At 59.4% G+C, this 9,658-nt stretch overlaps 1 protein-coding gene across 3 annotated transcripts; it reads left to right on the forward strand.

The window, feature by feature from the left end:
• Window positions 1–201: 201 nt before the first annotated feature.
• LOC111161159 (arachidonate 15-lipoxygenase, type B) lies at window positions 202–8,254 on the forward strand. 3 transcript variants are annotated; one of them, XM_022524692.1, is made up of 14 exons: window positions 202–348; window positions 429–651; window positions 815–896; window positions 2,836–2,958; window positions 3,219–3,322; window positions 4,236–4,408; window positions 4,628–4,774; window positions 4,877–5,080; window positions 6,043–6,129; window positions 6,248–6,417; window positions 6,568–6,689; window positions 6,787–6,887; window positions 6,968–7,138; window positions 7,572–8,254. In XM_022524692.1, exons 1-14 carry the CDS (start codon window positions 202–204, stop codon window positions 7,749–7,751), a joined length of 2,034 nt encoding a protein of 677 aa, XP_022380400.1. In that variant the 3' UTR covers window positions 7,752–8,254. The 3 variants fall into 3 exon arrangements, with proteins under 3 accessions (XP_022380400.1, XP_022380401.1, XP_022380402.1); XM_022524693.1 differs by lacking the exon at window positions 6,043–6,129 and having other exon boundaries at window positions 7,572–7,751; XM_022524694.1 differs by lacking the exons at window positions 6,043–6,129; window positions 6,568–6,689 and having other exon boundaries at window positions 6,248–6,403; window positions 6,786–6,887; window positions 7,572–7,751.
• The last annotated feature ends 1,404 nt before the right edge of the window (window positions 8,255–9,658 follow it).

Genomic DNA, 9,658 nt, shown 5'->3' on the forward strand with positions numbered 1-9,658 from the left:
CAGTCCCTGCTCACCCAGCACTGCGGAGCCTCCCAGCCCCGCGCGTGAGCGCGTCTGCTCCGGGGACACTCGGAAGGGGAGACGACAATCCGCCGCGCGGGACCGGGACCGGGCAGGGCGGGCCCGGGCGTGTCCCCAGCGGAGCCGCGAGCCTTAAAGGTCTCCGCAGCGGCAGGAGACCGCCAGACTTGCGCCGGCACCATGGCCGAGTTCAGCGTGAGAGTGTCCACCGGAGACGCCATCGGGGCTGGCACGTGGAACAAAATAGCTGTCAGCATCGTGGGGACCCGGGGAGAGACCCCCCCACTGCGCCTGGACCACCCGGGCAAGGAGTTCAGCGCGGGCGCCGTGAGTGCACTGCGGGGCGAGCTGGGGGCGGAGGAGGGAGCAGGGGACGGTTTCCTCCGATCCTGTCTTTCCCCCCTCAGGTGGAGGACTTCCAGGTGGAGTCCCCCCAGGACGTGGGTCCCGTGCTGCTGCTGCGCGTGCACAAGGCACCCCTCCTGCTGTCCGCCCCGGTCGGCGCCGTGGCCCGCGACGCCTGGTTCTGCCGCTGGATCCAGCTCTCGCCACCGCGGGGCGCGCCCCTGCGCTTCCCCTGCTACCAGTGGCTGGAGGGCGCGGGGAGCCTGGCGCTGCGCGCGGGGGCCGGTGAGCAGGGGGACCGGAGAGGCCGGCAGGTGTGGCCCCTAGGGAGGAGGAGGGGGCGGCCCTGTGTGGGAGCAGGGGACCGGCGGCGGAGGGCAGAGGTGGGACGGGGAGGGGTGGGGGAAGCTGTTTCTCTGCTCTGCTCACCGCTCCTGTGCGCTCACAGCCAAGGTCTCCTGGGCCGACGACCACCCCATCCTCCGGCAGCAGCGCCAGGAAGAGCTACAGGCCAGGCAGGACTCGTACCAGTGAGGAGCGGGCTGCCCTGGGGAGCTTGTGGGGAGGGGAGGCAGTGGGGACGGTGGTCACCCAAAGGATGTGGGGCAGCCTGGGTTCAGCTGGTAGGACACTGACTGGAGTCCCTGCCAGTCCTCTGGCATGGGGTGGGGGGTGTTAGAAACGCAAACTCCTGACACCCTCATTCCTACTGAATCACATAGGAAGGGTAGGGGTAGCAACACCGCTGTAACCAGCCTTGGGGGAAGCACTCTGGGAAGACTGGGAAAACCGGGGCTGGGAATGCATCCTCTAGCAGGTGTCTTGCTTGCCCTGGGGCTTTTACATCCCTCTGGGTGTTTCATCCTCCTGGAAATCTGGGTGGAACCGGATCTCCACCCCGCCTTTGGAGCCCAGGAAACTCATCCCGGAGGGCAGAGGGCAGGCGGGAAGAGGGCTCTTTCTCGCCCCAGACTCAGCTGGGAGAGCCCAGTCCTAGAGGCTGCCTTGGTGAGGGGTGGGGGCTGCAGGGGAGCACAAAGCCAGGGGTCACGGGGTGCTCAGGTGCAGGTTCTCGAAAGGTCGTGGTCCGGCCAACCCAGCGGCTGCCCGAAGCCTGGGCTGCAGGTTTTGCTCCAGGTCTCCCAGCTACCTGGGTACCAACTGTCTAGGCCTGCACGTGTCAGCATCACCTGGGAGCTCGCAGGCTCCGGGGCCCACGCACGCACGCCGGGACCCACTGAATCAGAACCTGCATTTGACCTAGACCTCTGGATGAATGTTTATACCTTCCCTGTGTGAGAGGCAGGATTGGGCCACCACCTGGGAGCAGCGGACTTTAAGTGTTTTAATTGCCACTTGTTCTTTCAAGGCCAAGGGCAGTGACCGACAAAATGAATAAGAGAACTGGCCTGCGGGTCGGGTGAGGGGTGAATCTCGGGACCGATTTTACCCTTTCAACCAACGTCTGCAGGCTGTAGTGCTTGCTTGATCAAGACGCCTGAGACCTGGGCAGAGAAGTCAAAGTCCCTCCGGTGGGATGCCTGCCTAAGGCTGCGGAAGCCTTCATGAAATCCCTCTGTCCTCAGGAGGACATACACTCACAGACATACCGAAGGGTCGCCAGATCTCAGAGGCCAGAAGCCAAGGGGATTCTCTCCCTGTCTCTGGGGGCCTAGAAGCTTCTCTCATGTTTCACATTTCCTTCTCTCAGTAGAATAGCTTTCTTTGGGTCCCAGTCCTTACAGTATCTAACAGTCCCTATGTTTGCATGTGGGAGTCCAGATACTCAGACAGAGACTCTCTCTCTGGCTCAGCCCTGTTAAAAAAAGAAAAGAAAAGAAAAAAAGAAAGAAAGAAATTCAACCAAGCCCATTTGAAGCTCAAGTTAGCTTTATTCAATGATTTGCAAATCAAGCTTCATTCCCTCTAGGAGCCATACAAAATGAGAGGCTTTTCTTGGCACATGGGGGCAGAAAAAGGAAGTTTTTAGCAAAAACCGATGGTTTCAGGCAAGATCACCTTCCTCTGGGGAAAGGTGGGGATCTATCAGGCAGGTTATCTCACTGGTGATGACCCAGGAATTCCAGATTGTCTGGTTAAAGGTCATGATCCTGGGAGCGGCTGACCTTGCCAATCGGTCAGGCGTGAAGCCTTGGTTTGCGGATGTGGGCTTAGCACAAGTGACTCCATTTTGGACCCAATGTATCCTTTTGAATAGCCCCCATCTCTGATTTCCCGGAAAGGACTTTGACTGGCCTAGCTCTGGCGAGGTGCCCAGCCCTGGACCAGTCACGTGACCAGGGGAGAAATGTCACTGTGGGAACAAGGCAGGGGCAGGGCTCAGAATGCCCTTGCTTGTAGAAGGGGATGGCTCTGACGAGAGCCTCTGGGGGCCTACCTCTCCCTTTGCCCTGGTCAGTGGGTTTCCCTGAGCCTTTTCATGGACCACCTTCCTGCTCCTCCCTCCAGCTGGAAGACTTACAGCCCGGGCTGGCCCCGCTGTCTGGATGAGAAATCCGTAAAAGATCTGGATCTCAACATCAAATACTCGGTCATGAAGAATTCCTGTTTCTACCTGAAAGTCAGCTCTGCGTAAGGATGCCCCCCCCCCGACCCTGGACCTCAGCTGCGTGGGACTCCCGCCTTCTGCCCTCCCCCACTGTCAAGGACGTGGGTCCCACAGGCACAGCCTCTGCCCATCCCCAGTTCCCACAGGACAGTGATGACCTCAGGGGCAGTGGCTACTTCAGGACCGGGGGGCCGGTTCGAGAGCCCAGGAAAGATAAGGCCAGCTGACAGGGGAGGGTCTCCCGGGGGGCCTCATGCCCCCTCCCGACCCTTGTCACCCCCAGGTTTATGGAGCTGAAACTCAAGGGCTTGTTGGACCGCAAAGGGCTCTGGAAAAGTCTGAGGGAGATGAGAACGATGTTGAACTTCCGCAAGACCCCGGCCGCCGGTGAGGAACTCGGGCTGGGGGCCCTGACTTCTTCCCTGAGACCTCAGCTCTCCTAGCCGTCCGGGGCCTCAGACAGTCAAGCACGGGTTCACCGTGTGACCCTGGGCAGGTCCCTGTCCCTCGCTAGAACTTACCTCCTCCACAGATCCAAAAGAGGGCGGAGACTGGGCACGTCCCTAACCTTCCAAGACCCCTTCATCCAATACACATTTGTTGGGTGGTGACCCAGCAGACACTGGGTTGGGGCTGTGGACACGGTCTTTGTCCCCAGAGGGCTCACAGTAGAGCAGGTGAGTGGACGATAGGCTCAAAATCAAAACACTGAGTTTCTCTTGTGAAACCTGTTTCTTGGCCCCAGAGAGAGTACCTAAAAGGGGGACCTGTCTCGTCTGGGCAACGGGAGGTGTCCTAGAAAGTTCTCCCAGGAGGGGACCCTGTGGTGTGGCAGTGTGTTAGCAGGCATGACTGGAAGCAGGTGGGGTCAGAGCTACTCAGGATGGAGCGTCCGTGGGGACCATTGGGAAGGGCAGGAGGAGAGCCCATGTGAGCCGTCCCCAGACCTGCCAGCGACCAGCTGCAGGGGGCTGTCGGTCCCCAGATGCCAGGTGACAGGAGAGGCGGGGCCAGGGCAGCAGCCCCCAGAGCTGCATTTGAGGTTGATGAATCCTGGCCTTGGGGTGCCAGGTAGATGGCAGGACAGGCGGGCTTGGGACTCAGGTTTGCTGCTTGCTGAGACGCAGTGGCTGAAGCCCAGGCTGAGAAAGGTACAGAGTGGGAAGCGAAGGGAGCCCAGGATGGACCCGGGAGCAGCAACTCCACCATGAAGCTCGGGGGAGGGGGCGTGGGGGTGGGGGGAGGGGGCTTCCATGCTGAGATGGCCCGGCCCCCCTCTCCCCGCTGTCTGCCCCCCCAGAGTACGTGGTCAAGCACTGGCAAGAGGATGCCTTCTTCGCCTCCCAGTTCCTGAACGGCCTCAACCCTGTTCTGATCCGCCGCTGTCGCCACCTCCCAGAGAACTTCCCCGTCACGGATGACATGGTGGCCCCCGTGCTGGGCCCTGGGACCAGTCTGCAGGCTGAGCTGGAGGTGAGGGTCCGGGCTTGGCCCACTGCCATCCCAATGCCTTCGGGGCGTCCCCTGCTGGAGAGGGCTGCGTGTGTGCGCAGAGTTCCTAGGGACCTGCCTGCGTATATGCCCCAACAGCACCCTCTCCTGGGCACACTCCTTTCCCTGCCCTGAGTCCTCTCCCCGCCCCAGCCCTGCATCCTTTAGGAGCAGCCCCTGCTCCCCTTTTCTCTCCTGCAGAGGGGCTCCCTGTTCCTGGTGGATCATGGCATCCTCTCCAGCGTCCACACCAACGTCGTGAACGGGAAGCCTCAGTTTTCTGCCGCCCCGATGACCCTGTTGTACCAGCGCCCCGGGGGAGGGCCGCTGCTGCCCCTCGCCATCCAGGTCAGTGTCTGGGAGGGGGCGGCGCAGGGGGAGGGAGGGGTTTGACAGAGGGATCTGCGGGCACTCCACGCCCACCTCTCCGTGCACCGGCTCCTCCTACAGCTCAGCCGGAGCCCGGGACCCGACAGCCCCATCTTCCTGCCCAGCGACAGCAAGTGGGACTGGCTGCTGGCTAAAACGTGGGTGCGGAACGCCGAGTTCTCTGTGCACGAGGCGGTCACGCACCTGCTACACGCACACCTGCTGCCTGAGGTTTTCACCGTGGCCACGCTCCGCCAGCTGCCCCACTGCCACCCACTCTTCAAGGTCAGCGGCTCAGCAGCGGGGCCCAGACTGGGTCCCTGTACCTCAGGGTGCTCCTCTGCCTGTCCCCATGTGGCCCTATCCTTCCAGGCAGGGGTGCAGAGCCCCCCATCCTGCTGCAGCCGCCTCTCCCTGCACAACTCCCCCGGCAGCCTGCTTTCCCCCAGGCTCTGAGCCTGGGCGAGGAGCATGGGGGCTGGGGTGAGGGAGGGGACGGCACGGGACTGCATGGGACTTCTTAGGGGAGAGCGGTCAGCCACCATCCAGAAGCCCCGTTCTTTGGAGAGATCTAAGGCAGACATCAGAGTGTGCACTTGACTTTGACGGAGCAGTAGGGTTCTTGCAGAGAGCAGCAGGGGTGAGGGAGCCCAAGGAGGGAGACCCACCTCTCTAATGTGGGTTCTGCTAAGCCCTCAGAGGGCCCAGATTGCTTTCCCCCAGGGACCTGGGGCATCTCTTCTCTGAGGGCAGGAATTCTCCCCTGCAGGATCCACGGGTCTTTGGATTCTCTGATCCTTCCTGAGCCATTCTCCTGGGTCCTTTTCTCTCCTCTCCAGTCCAGGCTGCTTCTTTCTGACCATCAGCAGCTAGCTCCCAGGGCCTGGCACTCTGGGGGATGGTTCCATTTTCTCCATGGGCCCTGCTTTTCACGGTGCGTGGCCTGCGTGGGGGTCAGTAAACCACAAGATGCCAGAGCTGGGGGACTCGTAGTGCTCCCCCAGATCAGCCCCTTCATCTGCCCGGAGAGAGGAAGGTACCAGGCCCGGTTTATAGAACAGGATGCTGGTTGAAGCCCAGCTCCGGGCATGAGGTGTGGAGCCCCGATCCCAGTCCCTGGCTAGCCCTCTTGTCACTGTCATCTCTTTCCATGGGTGATTTATAAGACTTGGTGCCTCAAGGCAGGGAGGTCTGGGGCTGGAGGGACGCAGGCCCTCACCCACCTCGGTCTTCTCTGACCCTTACAGCTGTTGATCCCACATACTCGGTACACCTTGCATATCAACACTCTTGCCCGCGAGCTGCTCATCGCCCCGGGACAGGTGGTGGACCGGGTATGCTCTGCCCCAGGGAGGCTGGCGGTGGGGGGCAGGGGATTTGGGGGGATTCCCACCAGTGCTGCCTCACGCTTCCAGGGCCAGCGCTCCGGCACCCAGGAGCTCTGTCTCCCAGTCCACAGGCATCGGTGTCAGGGGCTTCTCGGAGCTGATACAGAGGAACATGCAACAGCTGAGCTATTCCGTCCTGTGTCTGCCCGAGGACATCCGGGCCCGAGGCGTCGAAGACATCCCCAATTATTACTACCGCAACGACGGGTTGAAGATCTGGGGGGCAGTGGAGAGGTGAAGGGGCCATCCTCAGCGAGCTGGGGGTGGGGAGGGCCCAGGGAGGCCCCCGACAAGGAGGAGGGCTGGACGTGAATGACCCCGAGACGCATTGCTCCTCGGAGAGGGTCGGGGCAAAAGTCGGGACTGACCCCAGTGCACTTGCAGCTTTGTCTCCGAAATAATCCACATCTACTACCCGAGTGACACAGCCGTGCAAGATGACCCTGAACTCCAGGCCTGGGTGCGGGAGATCTTCTCGGAGGGCTTCCTGGGCAGGGAGAGCTCAGGTACCGGGACCTCGGCCCCGGGGCCCCACCCTCAGTCCCCTGCAGCGGGGTCACGAGGACCCTGGCGGCCGCACGCCCAGTCCCATTCCCCCCACAGGTGTGCCCTCCGCGCTGGAGACCCGGGAAGCCCTGGTCCAGTATGTCACCATGGTGATCTTCAACAGCTCGGCCAAGCACTACGCCGTCAGTGCCGGACAGGTGAGGAGGGTCCGTGCCGGGCCAGCGGGACGGAGCAGGGCCGGGCTCCTGGGATTCAGTGTTGCCTTCTCCACTCCCAGTTTGACTCCTGTATTTGGATGCCCAACCTGCCGCCCACCATGCAGCTGCCACCCCCCACCTCCAAAGGCCAGACAAGGCCAGAGGGGTTTCTAGCTACCCTCCCACCAGTCAGTGCCACGTCTGACATCATCATTGCCCTCTGGCTGCTGAGCCAGGAGCCTGGAGACCGGGTGAGTGTGGGGCTGGGGGGCCAGGCCAGGCCAGCTCTGGGGTATGTGAGGGGGTGTCCTTTCCCCTCTCTGGCCCGGATACCCTGCACTGCCTTCGAGTCACTGGGTCCCTTCACGCCACTGACCTTTCCCGAGGGGACACATGAACGCTGGCCCTCTCACAAGGATGGTCAGATGATCAAATGACTTGATATCAAGTCCCCCTGGCTGCAAGGTGATCGAGCGGGGGGGTAGGGAACGCCCCCTTGAACACTCCGACTTGAGCTTTGGTCCCCGAGAGCTGCCTGCAGTGACCCTCAGTGTCTAGAGCAGGGGCAGGGCAGGGACGAGGGTTGGAGGGAGGCTGCTTCCAGCCAAGTCCCTGGGGTGGGCAGCGAAGGTGGGTCCCAGCTGCTGAGCGGCCCCTACACTCGACCTTGTGGTTGGTTCCCAGCGGCCCCTGGGCACCTACCCCGACGAGCACTTCACGGAGGAGGCCCCCCGGCGGAGCATCGCCACCTTCCAGAACCGCCTGGCCCAGATCTCGCGGGAGATCCGGGACCGGAACCAGGGGCTGGAGCTGCCCTACACTTACCTGGACCCTCCCCTCATCGAGAACAGCGTGTCCATCTAAATCCCCCGGAGAACGGTGTGCTCTGAGGCATACCTTGGACCCCATAAAACCCAGCCCCTGTATGCCTCTCCTGGGACAACCAAGCCACATGGAACTCCACCTACACACCACAAAACAGCAGAAACAAAACAGAGAAACCAAAGACCCCAGAGAACAGCAGCCATGTGCCTTTTGAAGACTCCAAGTTTCAAAGCGCTTGATCGCCCACAGCTCCCTTAAAGGCTTTTATGACTTTGTGTTGCCTTGCGTGTTTGCATTACATTGTGATGGGGGAGGGGTATCCTCTGGTCCCACTGATCTCACTGACCACAGCTGGGTGGGCCTAATGGTCGCATGATGCAGGGCAGCCCTCCTGACCGGCCTAAAAATTGCCCGAGAGGTTGATAGTGACCCATGGTCCCAGCTATACAATGAACAGCCCACTAAGAAGGGGCTACCAGAAGCAGGGCAGAAGGAAGGGGGCAGCTGTCTGGGCAGTGCCCATGTATGCTTTCCTAAAAATTTGCTCCGAAGTTGGACAAAAAGTTGCATTTTATAAAGCAGTCTCCATTTCCAGAGAATTAGAAAACAGCAGAGCCATAATAATCATAGGTCGCCTTCCGGATTCAGTCCTCAGTGATGGGATTCCAACACTGCATACACAGTCGTCCCTCCTGTCCTTCTTTTTTCTTGTCCCAAATCAAGAACCGTCCATTAAGACCAAAATGGCTCCCTTGGAATTCACCTAACGGTTACCATCTCTGGCTCAGATTGTAGATGTCACTGCTTTGGTGTTTGTGGCTCGCTAAGTTTTATAAAACAGTGTGGACAGAACACGAAATGTATTCGGATCACTGCACAAACACGACCCCTGAGAGAGCGATGCGTGGTGAAGTTGCTGGTGGGCAGCTCCCCAAATGCCTGTTCTCGGCTGAGATTTGGGGCCACAAATGAGTCAGAGACACGGAACTCTTAAACTCTTGGGCTCCAAGCAACAGAAGACAATTCCTGATAACTTAAGTCATAAAAGCATAAAAATGGGAAATAAACTGAATATCTTGAGGGATTTTTTTTTTAAAGCATTAAACAGGGTCCTTGGGAAGGACCCAAGGAGGCTCTGGTCACAGGACCCAATGCACAGCCTCGTTAGGCACGCTGTTGGAATGACCAAGCTCCTACCATTTTTGTCTTTGAATTCTTTGTCTCAAAAGGCAAATTCCATGAGGAAGGGTCCATCTGACTTGGCTTGGGGTGGCAAAAAGTATTAGTTTCTGGGGCAGAGAGCTTGTGCTTGCTAAATAGCTCCAGCTGGGACCAGATGACCAATGGTAGCCAATGGCTCGAGGAAGAAGCAAAGTATGTCATTTCCACCATGAAGCAGTTAGGAGCTGACCTGCCTCCCTCATCCTTCCCTCGCCCTTGAGGCTACCTTGGAGACATGTTCAAGAAGACATGAGCCACCTCCACTCCCTGATCACTAAACGGCAAGCTCATGAGGACAGGCTCCCTAACTGCCCACCACAGTGCCTGGCACATAGCAGGGGCTCCGTAAGTAGGGGTTGAGCAGAGAACGTCATACCCAAATGATTCCTCAAGCACTTCCATCCCCCTTGCGGTTACCTGTGTGTTTCTCCAACTAGACCGTGAGTTTTTGAAGGCAGGAACTGGGTCTCACTTCGTTTATATTCCTGATGCCCAGCACTGTGCTGACAAGACGAGAGAGAACTAACAAATGTTTGTCTGATGATGGATAAAAGGGAGAATGACTGAATGGACATAGGAATGGATGGATGGATGGATGGTTGGATGGACGGGTGGACAGGTGGATAGGTGCACAGACAGACAGATGGACAGAAAGATGGACAGATGAATGGATGAACTACTGAGTTGGAAGGTAATCGTGCTCTGGTCAATAAACCAGTATTTGC

This window comes from Enhydra lutris, unplaced genomic scaffold (genome assembly GCF_002288905.1).
Source record: "Enhydra lutris kenyoni isolate GAN:26980312 unplaced genomic scaffold, ASM228890v2 scaffoldscaffold82, whole genome shotgun sequence".
NCBI lineage: Eukaryota > Metazoa > Chordata > Mammalia > Carnivora > Mustelidae > Enhydra > Enhydra lutris.

Excerpts from the sequence above, each read along its gene's own strand:
- LOC111161159 (XM_022524692.1), top strand. The coding sequence starts at position 202 with ATGGCCGAGTTCAGCGTGAGAGTGTCCACCGGAGACGCCATCGGGGCT. Across the intron at positions 349-428 it reads AGGAGTTCAGCGCGGGCGCC|GTGGAGGACTTCCAGGTGGA; the intron begins GTGAGTGCACTG and ends TTCCCCCCTCAG. Across the intron at positions 897-2,835 it reads GCCAGGCAGGACTCGTACCA|CTGGAAGACTTACAGCCCGG; the intron begins GTGAGGAGCGGG and ends TCCTCCCTCCAG.